The sequence below is a fragment of the Aptenodytes patagonicus genome, chromosome 2 (genome assembly GCF_965638725.1).
Source record: "Aptenodytes patagonicus chromosome 2, bAptPat1.pri.cur, whole genome shotgun sequence".
NCBI classification, from domain to species: domain Eukaryota; kingdom Metazoa; phylum Chordata; class Aves; order Sphenisciformes; family Spheniscidae; genus Aptenodytes; species Aptenodytes patagonicus.
Window position 1 is genome coordinate 2,579,300 of NC_134950.1, and position 25,701 is coordinate 2,605,000.

Below are 25,701 nucleotides of genomic sequence, written 5' to 3' on the forward strand. Positions count from 1 at the left end.
CATATGTAACAAGCCACTGCTAAAAGAGAAAATATAATAGACACTGTATTCTCTCCTGCTTCCAGATGTTTTATGAAAAGAAGAGGAAAGCATCCCACAATTTGCACTTATTTTAAAAGCATACATTCTCTCAAGGAGACCCTGGGAGTAACACAACATCCTCATCCAGCAAGATTTCGGGGGTTTTCCAGTAGGATAAGAGAGGTTTTCAGGCACTTATATCCTTGGCATAAGTCATTGAGTAATGTGGGCTTGAGGGTTTGGCATTACTGTCCTCAGCTCAGTATCGTCTCATGCTTAGCTTAAATTATCAGCTGGAAATAACTGTAATGGCAGTCACTGTTTCCCTTAAATCATTTTTGGGGGCAGTAACTCTTGGCAGAACATCACTAAAGCTTTTCTGTCACTGTAAGTGTTCCCTATTGTAAAATGCTTAAGTGAGACCTGGACTCTCCAGTTTCAAGTTTATCACTCCAGGTTCCATGTGGTCCTTCTGGATCTAGACCATCCATTTGGTAGCCCATCCCATCCCTAAAACAAGAGCAGTAGATAGCAAGTTATATTCCTCAGAGATAAGGCAATAGCCAGGCTTCCCTCCTACCAATAAGACCAGTGAGTTTTCATTTATGTTCAGACATGGCTCATATAAATGGTAGAACGTAGTACGTATTTAGTGTCCATGGGCTAAAAAATGCATGGGGTGTCAAGGCTTCATGGCACAGCATAAGCAGTGCAGAAAAGTGAGTGAAAGTAGCAAAACCCATCCCTCTCAACTCCAAACGAACTGTCAACTCCACAAAGCCCCTTCTGGCATGTTACACCAGAGCCCATGACAGATGTTTCTCTTCCAAGTTGTCTCTTCTGAGGTCTCTTACTCAAATATTATATGAAGGCAATGCTGTAGAAGGCTTTCAAATGCAAATATGAGGAGGAGGGAAATGGCATATGGCAGAAGGTGATGGATGTGCTGGTGAAGGAATATTTAGCTTTTCTTTTGTATACCGTTTCATGAATATATCAAAGTGTGAGGCTGTGGTGATGTTGGTGAGGATAGCCCATGTAGTTGTAAATTCTTCAAGGGATAATTTACTTCAGCAAACTGTCTTCTTTTTTTTAAGAAGCGTGGTTTTACAGGGTTTGGAAGTCACTTTATTCAGTTTAGAAACAGGTTCTACAAAGGAAATGTAGTTTTTCCATTGGCAGTGCTTTAAAAAAAAAGAGAAAAGCATCAGGCAAAAGTATGGCATTACTAGGAATTTCTGTCCTGATTGTGAAGTTTAAAAAATGAGAAGCCACCAAGTTACACAAACATGTTATGCATTTCCAGAGCTGATTAGCATATATTGGAGGGCAGCAAATTACACCAACTTTTAAATAGAAATTGTAATTGTCAACCTTTTTGTTTCAAGGCTTGAAGCATTCATTAACATTGGGAAAGAATTTCTGCCACCTTGATCCCCAGACAGGGAAAGAAAGGGAAGTCTATTTCCCCTTTCTTCTCCAAGTCCTTTCTTAAAACATCCTCTGTAATGCCTCTCCAAAAAAATAGCCCAAACTAAATAATTATATTTTGGTGTATTTTGAATGTTTCAAACTGTATGAATAGTGAATCAGAATTGCTTGGCTTTCTAAAAGATCTGTTCCAGTTTTACGTAAAGGCTTATATTACAGCCTTTGCATGGTTTTCTGGACTATACTTTAGAGGTCAGCCTATATTTTGAGTATGATCTTTTCTTTCCTGTTGTGATTGCTATGTGTCCTTTTTCCACTATGTTGAAGATGCCTGGAGCATATAATTTTGTCACTGAGCTGTGCAGACATTCCCATGTGACATATATTCTAACATTTACAGTAATCCCAAATTAACATTCCACGTTACAAAATTTTGCTTCAACAGGATTTTTACCATATTTGACCATGTAGTCACCAACCTTAAATATCTATGAAATTTACAAAAAGTAAGAATAAAGTATATGTAAAGATTAGTGCATCTCCTTCACCATGTCATTTAAATGCTACTCTGTTGTCTCATACAGTTTTCAGGGCAGGTAACACTAAACTTTGAACACATTTTTCAAGAAATATTCCAAACGCCTTGATTAATGGAAGGTTTATTTGCTGCCCCTTGCCTTCAAAACATGTATGGTAGTAAATATACTTGAAGTATTTTTTTCTTTGTTGTATTTTGGTCTATCTAAAAATGTTCATTTTTAGTAAGAAAATGCAATGGTATATTTTTTTGCAAAAAATATCTGCATGCATTGCAACCACTCTTTTGTAGTCATACAGACTTTCATTCCTTCAAATAGCAGGATGGTCTCAATGCATTTGTATTATTTGATTTCTGTTACATTTCTCTCCAGCCTTATAGAACTATAATACTTCTGCAAAATACAGGTCTGAGAGTACCTGAGAGGTCTGGATATTTGTTATAATGTAACTGTTGAAATGATGAAATGTCAGAAATTTGGGATTTCTTTTTTAATACTTTCCTTTGGGCTCCAACCAATTTTGGAGACAGAAAGCCAAATACTACCATAATCATAAATAAAATCCTTACGTAAGCAGAAACAGGGAGTTTTCATCACAAACAATCAGATGGCTCACAAGTCATTAAAAAGGTTATTACAGTTGAAGGTAAAGGAAATCTCTGTTTCTGTTTTCCCCAAGCATTTCTTCCATGCAAGGGCAAATATTTTCTGTCAGCATTTTGGAACACATTCATGATACATTATTTAGGTTTATCATTGTTATCCTCGATTCATTTTTTACTCACAGAGGAAATGTAAAATGAGGCTCATGAAAACTTCTGCCTTTGAATAAAATGTTGCTGATTTGAAATGGTTGAAAGACATGGATTTAGAGAAAGTACTGTATCAACATCTAAATTTAAAAAGCCAAATTAATCCTACTTGTAATTCAGTCAAAGCTTAGACTCTATAACAACTGCTGCATTGCATTTCTTTTGGATGGATGGATAGATGGATGGATGGATGTGACCCAGGATTTTTTATTTATAATGTCTCTGTACTGACTTTTAAACATTGCTATAAAACAACAGAAGTAATTTCAAGCACAGTAGAAAACAAATATTAGAATCCCTAGGCCTGATTCTCATTAACTTTAATGCCATTTTACACCACTCTTGCAGTGCACTGGGGCCATAAACTGAATTACATTAAGCGTAAAATGTTTCTAGTGTGAGAACCAGATCCTCTGTATTTACAGCAGTATTACAATCAACCTCACAAAGATGGTACAACAATTCCTGCAATAACGCTTGCTTTCCCATTTCTAACAGAGGGTTCATCTCAGCTGCTTTCTGTCTCTCAGGTTGGAAAGTCTTCTTCCTTTCAGATTGTATGATGTTGGACAAGCTAGAAAAGATCCACGAAGAGAATTCCGCAAAAAAACCCAAATGCTATGCTGAAACAGTGTTATTGGCTCCCTCAGCCCCACGCTAGATTTAGGGATATCCTACCCCTGTGTACAGTTGATCCATGACAATTTCTTCTCAATTATTGAGCTCAGCCTAATCAAAACAGGACTGGCCATGTAGGCCATTCAGGGACATACCTCTCTGCCGCTGCTTTCCACGTGGGGGCACAGAAACTAAACCCCATGCATGGCAATGACAAAGAAGAGTGCACCTTATGTCATTGGGCAACTTCACAACGTAATCTCTGCCTTTATATCACCAGTTATCTAGGAAATTCTGGAAGCAGTGAACAGCATGTTATATTTCAGTATTTCCTTTTATCTGGAGAATGCAACGATTTTTCCAGCTACTAGCAAAGTCGGATCTCAGGTGAGGTAATGGATCCAGGGTGAGGTGAAGGAAGGCAGAAAATAGTAGTCAGATGTGCTATTACATATCAATGCTACCCCTTTCAGAAGCTGGTGTTGTAAGTAAGTCTGATGGAAAATCATTAATGTTTGGGAGAGAAACTCTAGGTTAGTCACTGACGCAAATAAAAAAAGTAAAACAAACCAAAACAAATAAACCAGGTAGCTCCAGTCAAAAATCTTCAAAGTGTTAGGTAGAAGGAAATTTTAATATAAGAATGGATAATGATCTAAGGATATAATTCGATAACATGTCTAGCATGACCTACTGGGCCCATTAAAAGACTTGCAAGGTGACAGCCACGAGTAGACCTAATTTGCCCACATGGGCATTCGAATCTGACATAGATCTACAGAGAGTTTGGGAAATAAAATTTGAAATAAACAGAGACATTTTAATACATTTCCATTTATTATTTCTTGGAGTTAAAATTCAGTAGAATCCAATACGAAAGTTGTGCTTTGTTCGAAAAATCCAGCTTTCCCTTTTTAAAATACTGAACTATTGCAGAGAGTAATGAATAATAATGAAAAAAACCCTACATTAATTATAATTTTCTTCCTAAGGAATTCAGATGAAGGATTTAAATAACAAGAGTTTCTCAATAAAGGAACTAATGCTCTGAGAATACGTTCAGAGGACATTGGTTTTTATGGTACACAGATGGACATCAGAAGTTGGAAGAAATAGTAAAAAATCACCCAGTAAGTAAATATTTAATACATCTTGTGGATTCACAGTTTTTATAGAACAAGATAATATACACTGTATTTTATCAAGAGCACATATAGCATACTTTACGTGTTGTCTATCCTTGCAGCAAGGATATCTGAGCTGCTGTAGATATATAACCCTGGGTCCCAGGATCAGTACAGTAATGTCAGCAGAGCAAATTATCTAGAATGCCACGTGGGATGGTGCAGCCACACTGCTGCTAATTCGAAATCTCCTCCGTTCATTGCAAAACCCGGTGGCTCTGCATGCTGTGCTTTCACATTGCCCTAGAAAGAGGTCCCTATCAGTCCCTGGAGGACAAAAGGTTGCCACCAAGTTCCCACAGGCCTTCTGAGACAAATTAAACTTTCCCTGAGAAGTGGGAAACAAATACATGTTATGAAAGGAATGCTATTTATGGAAGTAGTGTAAGGCAAAGATGGGAAGGGGTGATAGGTATTATGTACCATTTTGGCTCAGACACCAAAACCATGATCATCTTAGATCCTTGACACTTGCTCCGGAAGAGGAAACGGCAGCCTTCCAAACAAATCTGGAAAGCATTAAACCATGTAACAACCATAATGTAAATGGAACCATATTACTTTAGCCCTACGGTCCCTCGGGCTGTTAGTCTTATTTTGGGAATCCAATACCTGCATTTAAAACTGCAGTCTTACCAGATCAGGACCTATCTGAAAGCTAGATATCCCAATAAATGGCTTATTTCCAAATAACCCTCTTTTCTGACTCTACTTGGAGTTTATATTCACCATGTTTCCTCTGCAACATGCTAAGGCACTGACTTTCTCTTCTGAGGTCTTCTAGCCATTTTTTGATACAGCCCAAACTTGTTGAGACTGTAATATACACTGTGAGCATGACCCTGGAGGGGGAAGGTACAGCAGAAGAAACACTGTAACAACTTGAATCCTACTCCTAAATTCATGCAAATATTGGTTGGGCGAGCAAACTCTGAAAACAGTAGTGGTATTTCTGCCGTAAGGACAACCCCTCACATAGTAACTCTGCTGTGAAAAGGTTTGTGATCAGCGAGTCTGAGTCCAAGTGTTTGGAAACGACAGAAGTTCTTTCTGGGAAAGAAACAAGACCTCCAGCTGTTTTGAGCAGAAATTGAAGCATTCAACAAGAATTCAGCCTTTAAACTTTGTCTTTCTTTCTTGATTCTCTTTCCTTACATTTTTCCAAGTAATTTTTCCAATTTTCTTTCATTCTCCCCTCTGCTCCAACCCCAGTATCTAGCATACACCCATCTGTTAAAATATAAAAAGGGCTCCCTCTGCTAGTATCTATTAAAATGCCATATGGCTGAGGTATAGCCTTAGGTGGTGAGCATCACAGAGTGCGTCTCTGAGTGAATAGCGATTTCTGCATTTGAGGTTTAATTAGGTAAGTGCTTTTTAAGTAGCATCACAGTTTCCCCTTAAATATTTACTATTCCTCAGCAAAGAAAAAAAGAAGATGAAGCTGGTCTAAAATACAGCCTGACATGTACCAGTGAGTGTTCCTATCCTTCTCATAATGATTCACATCTCCTTCATCTTCACTGTTGGGAATAACAGGAAAAGTGGTCTCCTCAGTGTGCATGATCCCTCCCATCCCGGTCCGCCCAGCTTTCCTACTTCATTACTGCTGCTGCAGATGTGCTTGCACTCCAGGTTACACAGCACCATCTGTTACAGGGGAGGAAGGAGTTGTTTATTTTAAGATGCAGCTGCATTATTGGGGGGGGGGGGGGGGAAGAGCTAGAGCAATTGTGTGCTTTTAGATGTCACTTAAAGTGATGGACTGGGGTGTCATGCTGCAGAAATCTACCACCTCCAAACAAGGAATTCCAAACCAGGAATCCAATGCAGTGAAGGCAAAAGATCTCTAAAGAGAGACTTGGCAAAGTGTAATTTGAGATTATTCTGATCCTCCCAACAGCTGCCAACTGCAAGTCAAGAACAGAGCAGAGAACTGATGATAAATATTACAGATTTGTTATTTCTTTGCTTTTTCAGTGCCACTGTCATTCCTGTCAAGGGTGATTTTCAGTATCTGATGAGAGAGGAATACCTTCTGCTTGGTGCGTGTGAGGATGTGTAGGCTTCTGCTCAGTCACACTAAATATGATGTCCAGTAACATCACTCTGAAAAAGACAGTGGACAGCACCAAAATTCATTGCTAATTGTTATTTTCTAGGAGATCTTGGTTGTGCTGGATGGAGAAGACTGTGCAGTAACTACCACAATTATTCTGCTTTTCAAATATCTCTAGAGACATAGAGTTAAAGATAACTCAAAAATCTCTCTCCATTCCATGGGTTCATAGTAATTCCCTACAGTTTACTCTCCGTATTTTCTCTAGACTAATTTTTCACTTTTATGTTAAGCATATCAAAGACCTCAGCCAGTGTGGCATCCAAGATCTGTTAAAAATACCTAAATGGATATCCCTTTTGTTCTTCCTCTGCCTTTTGTTTAACAGACTTCAGTTGTAAAAAGGCTTCTTTGATACCTAAAAGTTCTCTCTGTGTCTCCTGGAGCCCTGAAATACTTCATCTCCCCTCTTCTGTCTGTTAGTCCCTTATAGCACTACATGCTAAAGAGTAAGTAAAATCTTAATCATTTCCACTCACATAAATGGAACCAGCGGCACAATGTGGAATACATGATGTATAACCGGCTTTTCAGTGACTACTCATGATTATCTTCCTTCCCCAACAAACTTCTGTTTCTTTTCAAAAGAAAATGAAGACACTTCTGGAAGTCTACATAATCCCTTTAGTGATGCTGTTCATGACAGGGATAATAAACAGAGAAGAGTCAAATAGATGCAGCACCCTGATAAATCTGACAGAGCTGATTTCGAGGATGTAAGGACACCCACTCTTGTCAGTACCAAAGGAATGTTTCACCCATTTACTGCCTGCAGCAGCACCCATAAGCAGACACCCAGGGAAGAGTAGTAACAGATGATGGACACAGGATTTTCCCTCAGGCACTGTCCAAGTCTGATTATTTCCTGTTCAGGGACTTCTGACACCGTTGTTTGTTTAGTAACTCAGAGATTTTTCTTTGAAATATTTTTCCATTCTTCCCTTCAATCTGTGGATTTTATTTTATTTTAGTTTTTCATTTTTGGTGAGGATTGCAAGAGAACATACATAGATGAGGGCGTTGCTTTTCTGTGTATGAAAAACATCATGGGGAAAACAAGATGGAAGCCATAGTAGTAGTAACCATGAATAAGTAGTAACTAAAGAATTTATGAGGTTTTTGTTGGATGGCAGTCAGTAGGATCTAGCATGAGAGCTAATACTTATACATATTTCCAGTAATACTGCCCAAGGAAATTAGGATAATCTGGTCTCCATATGAAAGTGGGAACACTTTGTGTGTACATTAAAAAAAAAAAAGAAAGAAAAAAAAAAAAAGCTGACGTTATCACTTCCAGGGCACATTTAATAATCATTAAAACTTGTGAACAGAATAAGATTATACTAAAATATTTATTTCAGAAGTAAAATATAAAATAAACAGGGTGGGATTAATTTCACTGAAGTTTAGACAACTAAACCTGAACTAGTCACCCGATGCTCCCTTTCAGGCTAATGTATAGCTACAGACATGTTAAATGGCGATTTTTCTGAGCTGTTGGATAGATTAATTAAAGGCGAGCTGGACTGTCCTCCAGAAGTGCTTGTATCTCTCCACTCTCTAATGGGAAATCATGGTGACTTGTGTTGACCTGGAGCATTTATATTCAGATGAAAAGAATTGCATCTATAGTGCTCCATATTTACTTGTCCGGGGCAGTAGAAAAAGGGACAAACGTGCAATAGGCAGAATATTTCACCCACCTAGACTAGAATCATAGAATCATAGAATCATAGAATCATTAAGGTTGGAAAAGACCTCTAAGATCATCAAATCCAACCGTCGACCCAACACCACCATGCCCACTAAACCATGTCCCTAAGTGCCTCATCTACTCATCTTTTAAATACCTCCAGGGATGGGGACTCAACCACTTCCCTGGGCAGCCTGGACCAATGTTTAAACACTCTTTCAGTAAAGAAATTTTTCCTTACATCCAATCTAAACCTCCCCTGGCGCAACTTGAGGCCATTTCCTCTCGTCCTATCGCTAGTTACTTGGGAGAAGAGACCAACACCCACCTCGCTACAACCTCCTTTCAGGGAGTTGTAGAGAGCGATGAGGTCTCCCCTCAGCCTCCTTTTCTCCAGGCTAAACAACCCCAGTTCCCTCAGCCGCTCCTCATAAGACTTGTTCTCCAGACCCCTCACCAGCCTCGTTGCCCTTCTCTGGACACGCTCCAGCACCTCAACGTCCTTCTTGTAGTGACGGGCCCAAAACTGAACACAGTATTCGAGCCTGTGCGGCCTCACCAGGGCCGAGTACAGGGGCACGATCACTTCCCTGAAGGATGGTGGGAGAGATCAAAGGGAAAGTCAGCTCATTTATTCTTACCCTTTTTTACAAACAACCAACTAAGGACCAAATGAGGAGGTGTCCAAAAGACATATCAAGGTTATCTACAAATATCAGAGTGAATTCCCTGACATGTCTGCGTTTTCCTGCCACAAGCCTTTGCTCTGAAGCAGGGACTAACTGCTTTAGTCTCTCTGGTGTCTACTAAAATATCTCCTTTCTGATGGGATTAGGTTTTGCATTAATCTAGTACTTATTGCTAGTGTGTAAGTAAGTGAAGCAACCATGTGAAGCGTACTTCCATTCAGTGCTTCAGCCCTGGCACCATCTGTATGAATAACATCAACATATGTATGTAAAAACAGCATCAGCCAGAGTTAATAACAGCTAGTGTTCAGATGGATGCAAAAAATGCAATGAATTTACATCTATAGAATTTATTAGTTCTGTTTTTAATTGGTTCTCTCTGCAGAAATTTATTTCCAGTACTGTTCTTAATGAAAACATTGCAAGTTGCAATTTTAATTCTAGTACTAGGAGTTTTATCCATTACATCTCTGTCTTCATTGATGAAAATAATTTCTGTTCCCTTCATAGTTAAACAGTCTTTAAAAAAAAATCTGAGGTAGATTAAATGCAATTTATTGCATTTAAATATACAGGGCTGCTGCACTGAAAAGTCCATTAGTGTGTAAGACAGCAACACTGCAATGCAATGTACGTAGTCTCCCTGTGTTTTTCTCTCCTGACAGGTGAGCTTTTCAACTCTCATTTTCTCTAGTTGTGCACAAACCATGTTATACTTCCACCGGTTCCCTTTGAGCAAAACGCGGAGCATACAGTTCCTGCTCCCTTAGCCGAAATAGCTGGAGTTTAACGCTAACCATGTTGTGTGTCTTCTGTGGGCTTTTTTAGGGTTTATCAGCTCTATTTCCACTAACATGTGAATGAGAATTTAAGCATTTCTGTCACCTTTTACAGCTCTGATTTGCTTGCTCTGTAGTTAAATGCTGCTGCAAAGTGAAAGTCTGGTATTTCCCCACGGCTCTTGGCAGATTCTCGGGGCTGGTGAAATAGTAATGATACGCTGAATGGGTACTGAGTGATTTGCACGCTAGGCAGCCTTATCTACCTACTGTAGAGTTTAAGCATCCATCTCCTTGAAATTGTCTTTGCAACCAGAAATATATTTGCAACCAGACATATTTTAAGCTGAGACAGCATTTTCTTCCTGATAGTTAATCCAAGCTGAAAGTCAAATGCCAGTAATTCTGCATGTTCCCAAAGGAACATAAGATTTGCCACATTGGTGCAAACTGATGATTTGTGAGGTCTGCTATCTAACCTCTATTAGTCTCCAGCATATGATGTCTTATCTGGCCAGTGGTTTCTGACTCTCATTTTGGTGTCGTCCTGAGTGCTTCCCAGAATAATTCAGCATATTCATAAAGTTGATTTTCTCTCTCCTTCCTCCCTCCACACAACAGGAGTTGCCAAATGTGAGTCAAGGAGCCCTTTCTTTCTAGGGAAAGATAGGCAGTCACTGCACAGACCAAAAGAGATGTGGCCTGTTTCAAGGCAAGTGAGACTCTAGTCACTTGTCCATGAAGTTTTGGGAATGGAGGTGTGTACTGTCTGGCTCAAATGTTAACTTGCACCTGAGGACACAGAGGTTAAAGCATATTTAAAAAAAAAAAAAGATGAGTGTTCAGATTGCCTTGGAGCACTCTGAAGGTGAGGTAAGAGGGAGGAAGATAGGCCATGTAATTGGTGGTGCCTCTATCTTTTAAGATAACATCTTCAAATTGCCTCCATTACTGTAGAAGTCTGATTAAAGCGGTGCAGTGGGAGCACTGTCCCTGCTGTTCTCTGCTAGCAGCTTTTGCCTGACAACCATACCACTTGCAAAAAGGTGAACAAAATCATTCGCATTTTTGTTCCAAGTGGCAACAGGAAGAAACATCCTGTCCTGAAATGCCAGCAAATCTAGCATCTCTGTGCTATGTTCTTTTCATCCTCCTCATAAGAAACAGAATTTCTCACTATTAACCTAACAACGTCTCCACTCCCAAAGCTCTCCAAATTGCTTTTTAAAAATAAAGAGATAAATGCGAGAAAAAAGACTGCACCTTGTAGCTGAGCAAAGTTAATGCAGCTTAAAGTGCAAAGTAAACTCATGGATGGAGAAAGACCAATGCTATTTTCTTGGTCATTCAGTGCCATCTGTTTAATGTCACTTAGATTTAGATCACGCATTGCTGGCAATTTTAACCTTTTTTTCAAGGCAACAAAATGGAGTCATAACTCTTTTGCACCTTGAGCCTTACTCTTCCGCATTTCATTCTTCTGAAGAAGATGGTACCAGATAAGTTTCTTTAGTTTGTTATTGGAATGTTATGAAGGAAATCCCAAACAACAGGGATGTTTTTTTGAGAAGTAGGATGGCAATGCTTCTACAAGAAAGATAATATGAAGAGAAAATGAGTACGCAGTTTTTGGAGGAAGCAGCTTCTGTGAGTTGTGACCTTGAGAAGAAGCAAGGCCTTATTTTTAAGTGGTTTTGATTCCTTCTCTCTCCTGACTTGCTTTAGTATAGGTATGAAGGAGTTCTTCGTTTAAGCTCACCTTGTTCAGAGAATGGAATTGTTGTTTACTTATTTCCATATGTCGGTTTTGGACACATCTTTATTTTTCCTACCTTTTCATCATTTTTGCCTTTTCACCAGTGCATTGCCATAGCTCTGTGTGGGTGTCTTGGTGGACCCTGGGCTGGAGCAACACACATGGGGATAACCCATATATAAGGTGGTGAAACATCTGCAGTGAGGTCAGCATTAATGGTCAAAAGCGGGAGGTACAGAAAAACGGTTGGAGGCGTTGAAGCTCTATGGACCAAAACAACTGGCCAGAGAGAAAGCTAGCAAAATGTCATTGAGTCTTTGATGAATTACATTAGCTTGTAAGTTTGTGCTTCAGGGAGGTCCTGGGGACTCCTGACAGAACTTACTGGAAGAACTTCTCAGAACCATAGTTTTACAGCTCACACAACCTCAAAAAACGCATTCAGGGCTTATGTCAACTGTATGACTCAAATAATAAGAAGTTACTGGAGTTTGAAAAGGAAATGTGTCTTAGATTAAACATTGTCATGTTAAAGAACTATGTAATGACTTTTCAGTCATACACAACTCTGCCATGCACAGTGAGCAATGAGGGAAAAAATAAGGTCAGTTCATTCATAAATAGGAGATTTTCCCCTTGTTTTAATGATAAGACAATGCTGCTGAGATTTGCTATTCACTTGCCATTTAATCAGTTGAGCTTGTGATGTCATTATCTGATGTTACACATATTCAACATCAGATAATTTAAAAATCCTTATACACATAGTCTCGCTACTTCTATAGCAGCATTTATTTTCAAGTTGTTGGGCAAAATTACTGCTTCCCCTTCCCCTCTTCCCATCTCATTCATTATGCGTCACCTCCCAGGCCCTGGACAGTTCAGTTAGCTATATTCAGTTCTGAAATGTGATATCACCTATTCTATTTCTTGCCATAATTATGTCATACTCTGCAGTTTTGGCTCCTAGGTGCAGATTCTGACACTGCTACAGACCTTTTTTGCTAGGTCTACATGACCTTATCAGTTGCATGTTTCTTAAAAACTTTGCCATGTCCTGCGACACTGATAGGGGATGTGTTGCTAAGACAAATCTTTACAGTTCAGACATAGAAATGCATGGGGTTAAATTACTACTAGTCACGTGCCAATCTTCTAGCACGAAGATGGAAAATGGTTGGAATGTCTTTTAGTGTAGTGAATCCCAAGGAGCTGGCTTACAGAGACAACATCTTTCTCGGACCATCAAACTGTCTGTAGTATAGGCTTGGGATTTGTTGTTGTTGTTGTTGGGTTTTTGGGGGGGGGGTTGGTTTTGGTTTTGTGTTCCCAGTATCATCACATTCCTTGATTTAGTTTTGCTTTAGGATCAACACATACTGTCCATAAGAAACACCTATGTCTTAAACTTGTGGTGGTCCCTGAAAGATGCCCATGTACTTGTGTTAGCATTTGCCTCTGAAACTCCTATATTACCAATGATTTGCAGCTGCCAAATTAGAAGCCATTGATGTCAGGGCCAGAAGTCTTCTAAACTTCCAAACAATCAGGATTTCTACTGGGGCATATTTCTAAACTGAAAAAGAGATTATTTGAGTGAAGTTGAATCAAAGGTGGTTGCTGGGCCCCGTTGATGCAGTTAAGAGAATGCACAGGAGAAATAAATGACTAAGTGAATATGAAGCAATATTGCATCATCATGAAGCAATATATCATCACCCTGCTATCTCATTTTTTCTGACAGAATACTCTTGGGTTATTAGGTCTGTCCTATTTTAAGAAGCTGTTGTTAAAATTCCAGTATAAGCAGAAATGGCCAGTGTGACTGAGTAAGAACAGCAGCTTTTCTGCTTTGGGCAGTTGTGCGCTAGAGAAATGTCTAACATTTCTATAATGAAAAGTGGGTATCATTTACTTCCCTAGAAAATTAGTGGGAAGGACTATTTAAAAAGGAATAACTTTGTTGAAAAACCAGGCTTTACTGAAGGCAAAATCTCATCATTATATAGTACCTTTGAACAAAGGCCCAGATAAAGACTTAGGTCTGGAAGGTTCACAATGTCAGTAATGCAGTTCTCACACTAATGTGGCATCTGATTAGCTTCAGCTTCAAAAAGGCAGGAAACACCACAGATTTTCTTAGTATTGTGACTTTTGTCTTCTTTTCCTTGTCTTTTTTTTTTCCTATCCTAAAAATGCATCATTAAGAATTTATGTATATAATAAAGTAATTATGTCAGGCCCAGGTTGAAACCATCATCAAGGTGATCAGAAAGGGAAGATAAGGGTCCTCAGAGACCATTCCCCACCATCACAGGTGGAAGAGATTCAATTCAAATGAGTTAAATCATGAATTGCACTCTAACTGCAGGGGAAGGTTATCTGACATAGGGGTAAATTTGATGTTGATGCTCAAAGCTGGTGATCTGTTGAATCTTGAACACATAAGCAAAGTGTATCTACCATGTTGTATTGGATTTACATGGCAAGGTTTTGGTAGTGGGGTGGCTACAGGGGTGGCTTCTATGAGAAGCTGCTAGAAGCTTCCCCTATGTCCGATAGAGCCAATGCCAGCCAGCTCCAGGACAGGCTCACCGCTGGCCAAGGCCGAGCCAGTCAGCGATGGTGGTAGCGCCTCTGGGATAACATACTTAAGAAGGGGAAAAAAACCTGCATAACTGCAGCCGGAGAGAGGAGTGAGAATATGTGAGAGAAACAACTCTGCAGACACTAAGGTCAGTGAAGAAGGAGGGGGAGGAGGTGCTCCAGGCGCCGGAGCAGAGATTCCCCTGCAACCCGTGGTGAAGTCCACAGTGAGGCAGGCTGTCCCCCTGCAGCCCATGGAGGTTAACAGTGGAGCAGATATCCACCTGCAGCCCATGGAGGACCTCACGCCGGAGCAGGTGCATGTGCCTCAAGGAGGCTGTAACCCTATGGAGAGCCCACACTGGAGCAGGCTCCTGGCAGGACCCGTGACCCCATGGAGAGAGGAGCCCACGCTGGAGCAGGTTTTCTGGCAGGACTTGTGACCCCGTGGGGGACCCACACTGGAGTAGTCTGTCCCTGAAGGACTGCACCCCGTGGAAAGGACATGTGGAAGGGACTCATGCTGGAGCAGTTCATGAAGAACTGCAGCCTGTGGGAAGGACTCACATTGAAGAAGTTCATGGAGGACTGTCTTCCGTGGGTGGGACCCCACGCTGGAGCAGGGGAAGAGTGTGAGGAGGAAGGAGCAGCAGAAACAACATGTGATGAACTGACTGCAACCCCCATTCCCTGTCCCCCTGCGCTGCTTGGTGGGGAGGAGTTAGAGAAATCAGAAGTGAAGTTGAGCCTGGGAAGAACAGAGGGGTGGGGGGACGTGTTTTAAGATTTGGTTTTATTTCTCATTATCCTATTCTGATTTGATTGGCAATAAATTAAATTAATTTCCTCAAGTCGAGTCTGTTTTGCCTATAACAGTAATTGGTGAGTGATCTCTCCCTGTCCTTATCTTGACCCACGAGCCTTTTGTTATATTTTCTTTCCCCTATCCAGTTGAGTAGGGGGAATGATAGAACGGCTCGGTGGGCACCTGTCATCTACCATGCTCTGCAAACTCGTCTCAGTTTTCTGGTACGTCAGGAAAAAAAGAATATTAGCAGCTACAAGTGACTAGAGGCAGAAAAATTTAAACAACCAGAGGTTTCCTACTTTCCCTTCAACATTCTCTTGAGGGTTTTCAGAAACAGAAAACTTAAATCCTCATGTTACAAGATGCTATTTGCACTATCAGCCTTGCGGATGAGTTTAGGTTCTCTTTTGTGAATGAGATGATATAGCAGGATTTCAGCTCTGTCATATTTGGAAGCTACTTTCCAATTTACATCTGAAACTGGTATAGCGTATACAACAGTTTCAGGGGAAAACAGATAAATACAATATATTGTGACAGGACATGGGCTTAATCAGTGTAGATTTGCATATGTGAAGTGTTCAGTCTGAAAACATCAAAAGACATTTGTGCTTTGAAAAAAGGTTCATTAAAACATGACCTGGAACAATGATTTAAAAAAAACCCAAACAACCCCAAACCAAAAAAACCTGAATTAAACAAAAATGGCAAAATTGAGATGAGGCCCTAACATTTCCTTTCTGTGGGCTGCAGCTCAGGATACCTGTGCTGAGGGTCCAGCTCTGGCACATGCTCACTCCCTGCGTGTTTGACACGTTGAGAAGGTGGCTATGAATAGTTCTAAAGAGCTGTTTCCGTGGCCGTGTTTTCAGCACTCAGTACCAAAATCCATCTGTTCATTCTGTCCTATATTCTCCATCCTTTGGACAATCCATCAGACTTACTTCAACAGCGTGGGTTACAGACTATGACTTTGCAGAGCAACTGTAAGAACTTTCATATGGGTCTGATGCAAAGCTAGATGAAGTCAGTGAGAGTGTTTGCACTGACTTTAGTGAGCTTTGGATCAGCTCTCCTCTTTCAGTGATGCAGACTTCCACTTGATAATTTCATAGGCCTCCTTTAGTCATCTCAGTCAGCTTGTAATGGACACTGTTGTTTCACACTTTCAAGGAATCATTCAACTGGCCAAAAATCTCTGCATATATAATGGTCAACTACTATTAATAATGGACTACAATTTATGTGGATGAGCCATCTCTAACAGAGAGGTTCATTGAAGTTAATGTCTTTGAAAAAGCCTTAAATCTGTATAAATTTGCAAGAGTCAAAAGTTGTATCATCAGAACTTACTTACACAGTGTGATGTGTGTCATCATATTTACTTAGAGGAAAGGCAGAGATCTCACTTGATTCGGAACAACAGCAGGTAGGATCAAATTGGTTTATTATTCTGGAGAATTTATCTTCCCATGAGACTAGCTCTTTAATTCACAGGCAGAACAGGCTAGACTAAATAAATGAGCAGAGTCTACTGTAAACCCCAAAGGGGTGAAAGATGCTTCTCTGAAGCCAAGGAGGGCTGTAGGATGGATCCGTAGCTCAGGTTCCTATTGCAACCTAGAGCTACCACAAAACTGGAGCAGCTCTTTACAGTCTGTTTTTGCAGTTCACAGTAAAGAGGTCTGTTAGCCTGCACAGCAGAGTAATCTTAGCAGCCTGGTAGAAGCAGGGTCTTTTTCCATTTGCCCCTTCCTTTCTTGCCCTCTCTCTTTATGCATGAAAAAAAATCAAGATAAATATGCCTGCTTCCCTTCATTGACTATGAAGGTAATAGAAATGACTCACTGAAATCTGAATGGGCAAAGCCTCAAGTTACTCAGGTTTCTACTGGTAAAATTCCCCAGATATAAAAAGAACGAAGATCTGCCCCAACATAATTTTTAAATTCTTTTTTCTAGGGATTGTAATTTGGTTCTCTATTTGTATAGTAGCTAACACGACTGTATAGTCCATGACTAGAACTGCTAAACTCAATATAACTATTACTACAGCAAATAGTAAACCCCCTCTTTAATCAAAACCTAAAAGTATGACAGAACTCAAACTCTTTTTCAGAAACTAAAAATAACTCATTTTTATCCTCAACTAAACCAGAAACATATATTAAGTCTGTTGGTTTGTTGGCCCAATATAACTTGTATTTAGATTGTGTCTGGAGAATCTCTCTTGTTACACTCAAGAGCCAAGTCTGTAGATTATCTGTTTCTAATTTAAATGGCTTTTGCAATGTTGAATATTTTCCCTGCCTGCAAATCAAGATTCATAATCCCCAGTAGCTGCAGAGCCTGCCAAGATTAATGGCTTGTGCTGGTAGTAAGGTTTGCTTTCATGTCAAACATATGGTGCCCTTTTTCTCCTAGTCCTCAGAGAAAAAGCCTGTCCAAGGTCCACAGAGTCTGATTAGACTGTGTTCTTTCTCTCCGGTACACAGGCATGTGTGTGCTCACACATAAGCGCTCTCACTCACTCGCACACACTCACACGTATATATGTGCATACACATGCATACATACACACATCCACACACTAATCATAAAGGAGCATGGCCAGCTTATTTAAGGCAGGCATCTGATAGTGATTGACTTGAATTTGTCATTTAGTGATTGATTGCATTTGCGTCACACCACCATTGATTGCTTGGCATGAATGAGGCTGCACTGAGGACAGTGCTAAGAAATCCGGACAACCCGTTGGCAGTTCTGTGATGCTAACACACGTGGCTTAGGCAAAGCGTTGCAAGCAGGTCGAGGGAGGTGATCCTTCCCCTCTGCTCAGCACTGGTGAGAAACATCTGGAGTGCTGTGTCCAGTGCTGGGCTCCCCAGGACAAGAGAGACATGCACCTACTGGAGTGAGTCCAGCAAAGGGCCATGAAGATGATTAATGGATGGGAGCACCTGACATATGAGGAGAGGCTGAGAGAGCTGGGACTGCAGCCTGGGGAAGGGAAGGCTCAGGAGGATCTTACCCATCTGTATAAATACCTGATATGCGGTATAAAGAAGATGGAACCAGGCTCTTCTCAGTGGTTTCCACTGACAGGAAAAAAGGCAATTTGTACAACCTGAAATATATGAAAATTTGTTTAAACATAAGAAAACACTTTTTTTTACTGTAAGAGCAGTCAAACAGGGAAACAGGTTGCACAGAGAAGTTGTGGAGTCTCCAGCCTTGGAGCCACTCAAAATCTAACTGGACACAGCCCTGATCACCCTCCTTCAGCTGACCCTGCTCTGAGCTAGTGGTTGGACTAGATGACCTCCAGAGGTCTCTTCCCACCTCATCCATTCTGTGATTCTGTGACTTGCACAGGCAGTGAACTTATTGTTGATTGGCACCTGTAGAAATGTTCCTTCCTTTTCAGGTAGTTTTCTTTTCACTCCACTTACAGCCTTTCTTCTCTGAAAAAAGATTGTGCAATATTACGTGAACAGGAAAGTGAGAATGGTTCCCAAGTGGATGGAAAGGTTATATGATTAGTGGTGTCTATCCCTTTTCCAGAGCCTTTCCACTTGTCTGAGTAACTCTAGCAAATCCTTTTGTGATATTAGAAGGACTTCTGCTACTGAATTTGTGCAGCTAAATTTAGGTGTCCACAGTGTACGTTTCTGTATCTGTGAAAGTCATCCTGAAGATCCAGTTGTAGCTAATGCTAGTCAGTGACAGCCAGTGAAATTTAGGTCATTCTGAAATTGATGTCTTTATTCAAATGACCCCCACCCTAAAAATCCATTGGCTGTATTGATTAGATCTGTAATTACTGTAATAGGAGCCTGGAGCCTGGGAGCCATTATACTCAGATGGAGATACTTACACCTTAAATTAGCTGAGATGAACATCATCTTCAGAAGGATACCCTTTCTCATTAAAGAAGAGTGTTTCTGGTAGCTCTTTGTGGTGTTTATGTGAATGCAAGGTAGGAACTGCCTTCTATGCTTTGTATATGCAGCACAGCACGCAATGGACATCTGATTTCAAAAGAATATCTAAATAACATCTTATTATGAACAATTTTAATAATTGGCATAAATAATATGTGTGTGGTTTTGTATTTTATTGCTTTGGGAGAAGGGGGTGTCTGATCTCTAGTCTATTTTGACATCTTGTTGGTTTACAGTAAAGCATAATTAAAACAAAGAGTGTTTCTAAGACTTTCACCTGTAGTAAAAAAAAAAAAAAAAAAAAGAAAAAAGTTTTTCTCAGTTATGGGTTCAATAATAACAGATTTTTTTTTTTCATCCCTTTCCTTTCCCTTGATACCAAGTTTAACCAGATTTTCTTACATAGCATATATACAAACAATATTGACCAAGAAAGTAGAGATGGAATAAACACAAACACTTCTAAAGCCTGCCTGTATTTTTCATAGTGATGTTTACTACAAACACACAAACCTGTTTCATGGGGTGGTGAGTGCAAGAATACAATTTGTCTAACCTCAGAAGTCTATAGTGCTGATGTCTATCTTGGAGGTGCTATCTTGGTGCTGGTGTATGTCCTAAGAGGCTTCTCTTGTAGTAATTGGAGAGAAACATGCGCTGTCATCAAAAATTGTCTCTTTATTTCCATTGACTATCTACATTAAATAGTGTAAACGTTTTATGTTGTAGAGATCTACACATGGTATGGTGAGTCCTTCCTATCAAGAGAAAATGTCTACTGGCTTCATTGTATGGAAAAATGGAAAACAGACCAATATTTCTTAGATATATTCTCTCCCACAAAGTGCATCAGTGTCACACTCCGGCTTCTACACGTAGTCCACTTTGCAGGAAAATGTATTTTTAAAACTAAATGCACCATCTTCCAGGTATGGGAACTGCTGGCATTGAAGAGAACACAAAATCTACTCTTTTCCTTGCTACAGCAGGCTATATGCCATACTTTCTTTATAAATTTGTTTTGCCTATACTGTCAGCCTCCCTAACCCCTTCCACTTCCACAGGTACCTTAGACTGGAATCAGTGAAAATATGCTTTTCTACAATCATGTCTACTTCATTGCTGACTATGCGTTTTGGGACCATCTTAAGTAGCAACCCTTCCATCAGTAACGACTTTACATCAGCAGATCTCTGGAAATCCTGTGAATACTTATCAGTTATTCTTGCTTTTGCAGAGCCCGTGATCACCCTGTGAAGTGGAATGGATTCTCAAGGCATTTCACATTCAGGCCCTACGTCAATGTCTGCTTTACTGATCACGTCGTATTAAAACCGCTATAGCCAACAAACACTAATTGTATGAAAGAAAAGCTAAGTTTTATACTGTGTGTTAGTATAATTGTGAATAATTTTTCCTTTTTTTTTTCCCCCTTCATTGCAGACATGTTTTACCTTATGTTACAGATTTTAATTATGCCCCCTGTGTATCTGGGGAATGCTATTTCTTTGCCTCCAGATTTGGTATACAGTGTGTTGTAAGATACGTAGCTGTTAATTCATCTTTATTTTTTGTGGTTTTAACATGCTCTTGATCTCCAGTTCTACTCATTGAAAACCATGAAATTCAACGTTTTGTTTGATTCTTATTTGTTGTTGGTTTTGTACATTTTAAAAATAATCTAGCTCAGATTCTCATACTGTGCACTGCTGCTTTAGAATTTGCTCTGCCAGATCTGAGCTAAGCAATTTCACAATTATATGTGCCATTTACAAACACATCAATTAGATGCTTATTTGATCCCATTGTATGCATAGAAGACCACATTTATTTATGAAAAACACTAGTGAAAGAGCAGGACAAATAAACATCAAGACATATTGTTACCATTTTTTTAAAAAGAAAAGATCTTTAATCTGTTAAAAAGATCAAGCAAGGCATGTCATCAAAAATGTCACATTTTGCATTAGATTTCATTTCATAGGTTTCAATGCAACCAGCATTTGGGATTCTGTTCCATTTTCACCCACAATATTTTCTGCTGAAAATATGATTGAAAATGCCATTTAAATTCTTCTTTAAATGTGTCGTGTACTATAAATGCAGTTTTCCTCCAGTAAATAAAGCATTTAAAAAATGGTTTCAATTAAAATGTCATAGGAAGTATTGAAGAGAATTTCACAAAATTATTTGTTTTTTATTCTTCATGAAAAGTTACATCTTTTGACAACAATGTTTCTCACCAGAAAAAAACCCCACAGCTACCTCTATATGTTATGCATTTTTGGTTACTGTGAAGGTTTAGAAAAGAATAACAAACATTAAACTAGATTCTCACCTGCACTGATTTCAATTACATGCTTCCTTTCCAAAAAGCTGACACAGTCTTTCGTCAGTAAAGGTTGAGCACAGAAAATGCTCAGAGAAATCTTTCAGGTGTTTAAGCTCATTCAGGGTCAAAACTGTAAAACTTCTTAAATCAATGCAGTTAGGTTTGGTGAAGAAACAAAAGTCAGAGTTTCTGGTGGTTTTTTCTCTAGATCTAGCCTACAAAATCTACATAACTGGATCATTACATGTAATATTAAATATTCATTAGTTGCTATTAAGAAAAGCTAATTAATGGAACGATACTCTTTTTTCCAACCAAGCGTAGTACTGGCATGAAATTACAAATTATGATACCTACTGCTTTACTTTACTACAGAGAGTTTACTTCTGAAATAGAGCTCCCTGCTTATATCCACTACAAACTGCAGGCTGCCTCTATCAGCAAATTTGGCAAATCCTATAGTGATGAAAATGATTTTCATATAGTTAGTAAGAGCTGAAATGAACCCAGCTTATAGCTGATTGCAAGCAAATATTTTGAGAGCCTTGAGTTGCATTTGAACAAGGGATCCAGAACAAACAATCCTTGCCCATTCGCTAATCCCATTCATTAGAAGCTCAGTGATTATCTCATTAGTATGATGTAGTGCAGAGACAGACTGATGGAGCTTTCAATGAGCCAGCTTACACAGCAGATGGATTTGGCACCGATGACCCAGGTGAAGTATTTCTCTGCTGAAACTATAGAGGCTGCCTGGCTTAGAGCAAGCATGAAATCTCCAGGTGGCAACATAGACATACTCCCCCCTGTTGTGCAGTATAGACTTGGTTATAATGGCAAATGCTATTTCAAAAAAACACCATTCCACGAGGTTGCTATAAAACAGTACATTCATGCTTAATCATAGAATGGTTTGGGTTGGAAGTGACCTTTAAAGATCATCTAGTCCAACCCCCCTGCCATGGGCAGGGACATCTTTCACTAGATCAGGTTGGCCAAAGCCCCATCCGACCTGACCTTGAACACTTCCAATGATGGGGCATCTACAACTTCTCTGGACAACCTGTTCCAGTGTCTCACCACCCTCATCATAATAAATTTCTTCCTTATTTCTAATCTAAATCTACCCTCTTTCACTTGAAAACTGTTACCCCTTGTCTTGTCACTACAGGCTCTGGTAAATAGCTCTCTCCATCTTTCTTATAAGCTCCATTTATACATTGAAAGGCCACAATAAGGTCTCCCTGGAGCCTTCTCTTCTCCAGGCTGAACAACCCCAACTCTCAGCCTTTCTTCATAAGTGAGGTGTTCCAGCCCTCTGACCATTTTCATGCCCTTCTCTGGACCCGCTCTAACAGGTCCATGTCCTTCTTGTGCTGGGGACCCCAGAGCTGGATGCAGTACTCCAGGTGGAGTCTCATGAGAGCAGAGGGGGAGAATCACCTCCCTTGACCTGCTGGCCACACTTCTTTTTATGCAGCCTGAGTTATGATTGGCCTTCTGGGCTGCAAGTGCACATTGCTGGCTCATGTCCAATTTTTCATCCACCAGTACCCCCAAGTCCTTCTCGGCAGGGCTGCTCTCAATCCATTCATCACCCAGCCTGTACTGATACTGGTGATTGCCCCAACCCAGGTGCAGGGCCTCGCCCTTGGCCTTGTTGAACTTCATGAGGTTCACATTGGTGCACTCCTCAAGCCTGTCAAGGTCCCTCTGGGTGGCATCCCTTCCCTCTAGCGTATCAGCTGCACCACTCAGCTTTGTGTCATCCACAAACTTGCTGAAGAGTATACTCAATCCCACTATGTCTATGTCATTAATAAAGATATTGAGCAGTACCAGTCCCAGTACGGACCCCTGAGGGACACCACTTGTTACTGATCTCCATTTAGACATTGAGCTGTTGACTGCAATGTTGACTACAGTTGCAACTGGAACTGCAACTGCAACTGAAGATACGTTTTCCAATGCTTCACTCACTTCATGGACACATTTGCCTTCTTCCTTCCTCATGACAAGTATATCTAACAATGCCATTAAACAGCTGTTTACGCTCCTGATGCTTTGCATGAAAATACCGAGTGTGCACACCTGGCATAGTTTTTTCTTCTTTACAATATCACAGACAGAGACATGGAGCTCAAAGCTTTCCAACAGCAGGCAGTTCAATTTGGGCAGATCCTGCAAGCCACCCTTGGGGGGGGGGGGGAATATCAGAAGGGATGTAAGAGGGGGAAGTTCTAATAAAACCTTTTTTCGTGGACATTATGAGGAGCTAGTGCATGCTGGCAACAGAGGAAGACAAGTTAAAAAAATCCTGACAAAATAAATTAAAAAGAGACACATCAGAAACATAGTGAGCTAAGTATCTAATCCAATTATTGTCAGGTCCTCTCACTCAGGAGTGGAATAGGAATCAGTTTTTGTCCCTAGTGCCTTAAGGACAAGTGTGAACATGGGAAAACAAACCTATTTGACATGTCTCTTGCTGTCACTTGGACAAGCCATTCAGAAGCCTGTGAAACTTCTCAGATCTGAGGTCTTTGCAAATGGGGACTGTTCCCCAAAGCTAGGTCTGCAAAAGGATACAGATGTCAAAACTGATAGTGTTGTAGATACCATCTACTGTTCAACCATCTTTTTGACCTTTTGGCTCCTTTTACAATACGTGTGAAAAATTTTATGGGATATATAAATCTACTGTGCTGGGAAGATGGCTGCTTGAGCTAACCAGGAGGAAGTCCTGAAGAGCATTCTGTGTCTTAATCCCCACAAGGTAGGACATAACAGTTCTACTGACTCATCTCAACAGTCCATATCACCTGATATTCTGTCTCCAACACTGTCCATAAACAAGCACCTGGGGGACAGAAAAAGTACCCATGATCCTTCCTCCCTAATATTCTCTCAGTCTCCATTCTTAATTTTTCCATTAAGGGGATTTCCTTATGGAAATTCTTAGGGGATGGTGTGGCTTGTAAAGGAGTTTCAAGGGTCTACTACCAACTAAGAAAAAAAAAAATCAAACTATAAAAGCCCGTTTCCTTGTGGGAGGGGTTGAACTTGGCTCTTACTGCTGTAATTCAATATCCCTTTTTTCCTTCCATCAAAAAAGGTGGTTAACAATCTGTCTCAACACACCCTTTCCATCCCACCATGATTTTGCAACCTCTGTTATACACCCCCGAAGTTGTCTCTTTGCCGCTGTGAATAGTCCCAGCTGACATGGCCTTTTATTTTATACTTGGATAACTTGCCTAGTCTGCATGACTTACACTTTCAGTCAGCTAAAGGGATATCCTAAACACTAGCTTTAGACTATTTGTCTGACTTATAGACAGCCACTGCTAGCTGAAAGGAGTTCGGTCTGTTATCTAAGGTATTTGTGATAGCAAGGCATCTGTTATCCCCTGTGCAGGGTGCATTTTGATCCAAAATCAACTGAAGTTATTGGACATATCAGGCATTGTATTTTGCTGTTCCCCCAATTCTGATCATTCCTTAGGCAAGTGCCAGAGAGAGGATTGAAATGGCAGTGACTGGCATATTTCTCCACTTCAGCATTTCATGCCTCTAAAAGCATATGGAGTGAAAATGAAGAACGAAGGGGCAGGTTAACAGATAACTCTCTAACAACTTATTAATCTATAGTTCTGTCAGTCTAAGGGGCCTTGAAACACTGAGAATGTCTGCAATTCATCCATTTAGTTTAAGTGCATTAACCCACATAATTAGGTGCAGCCTCTTCCAAAGCAGCAGCCCAGAGCATATTAATGATCCCTCACATGGAGTCTGAACCGTGTTTCTCATGTGTTCACTCATTATAGTCTTCCACACTGTGGAACTGAGTTGAACCTAATTAGACCACAAAGAAATATGTTTATAATTGGTCTGGAGCAGCTTAGTAAAATGTAATAGGGTAGTTTAATTGGCTGCTTCTTTGCATTACTGATTGTAGAATTTATTGTTTGCTTTGGACAGTGGACCAGCTCCACCTTACCTTGCCATGGGAAGCAGATGAATAAATCATATGATGATGAGTGGTAATTTTGTTGATGATTATACACAGCAATGGCAGAAATTGATGAGTTTCCTAATGAAAGTCAGGGATTCCTGATCCTTGGATGCTGTCAGTAACTTGAATGTCTGTTTTAACAGTATCAGATGCCATTTAGGAAAGAAGATAGGTCATTGCTGCTTTGTAACCTTTGTTCCAGTGAAACAGAGTTATGACCAATGCCAAAATCCCTAACTATCATAGCTAGCAACTATAGTCACATGTATAAATTAAATAAAAAACTATCACCAAGGTGAACATTAGGCTTTTTGGCTGATATGAACAGTCCAAGGAAGTCCCTGTGGTGAGTTTTTAGGAAAATCTGTAGGAAAAT

General features: G+C 40.1%; 1 protein-coding gene across 8 annotated transcripts in view; it reads left to right on the plus strand.

The window, feature by feature from the left end:
* Positions 1-21,321, plus strand: part of TSNARE1 (t-SNARE domain containing 1) — a 530,096-nt gene extending 508,775 nt beyond the window's left edge. For all 8 annotated transcript variants that reach the window (XM_076329011.1, XM_076329018.1, XM_076329017.1 and 5 more), the window contains one exon: positions 20,216-21,321. Coding sequence is in view for 1 of the 8 variants with exons in the window: in XM_076329018.1 (XP_076185133.1) it covers positions 20,216-20,224 (9 nt within the window). In the remaining 7 variants the exon portion in view is untranslated. The remainder of the gene's footprint in view (positions 1-20,215) is intronic.
* The last annotated feature ends 4,380 nt before the right edge of the window (positions 21,322-25,701 follow it).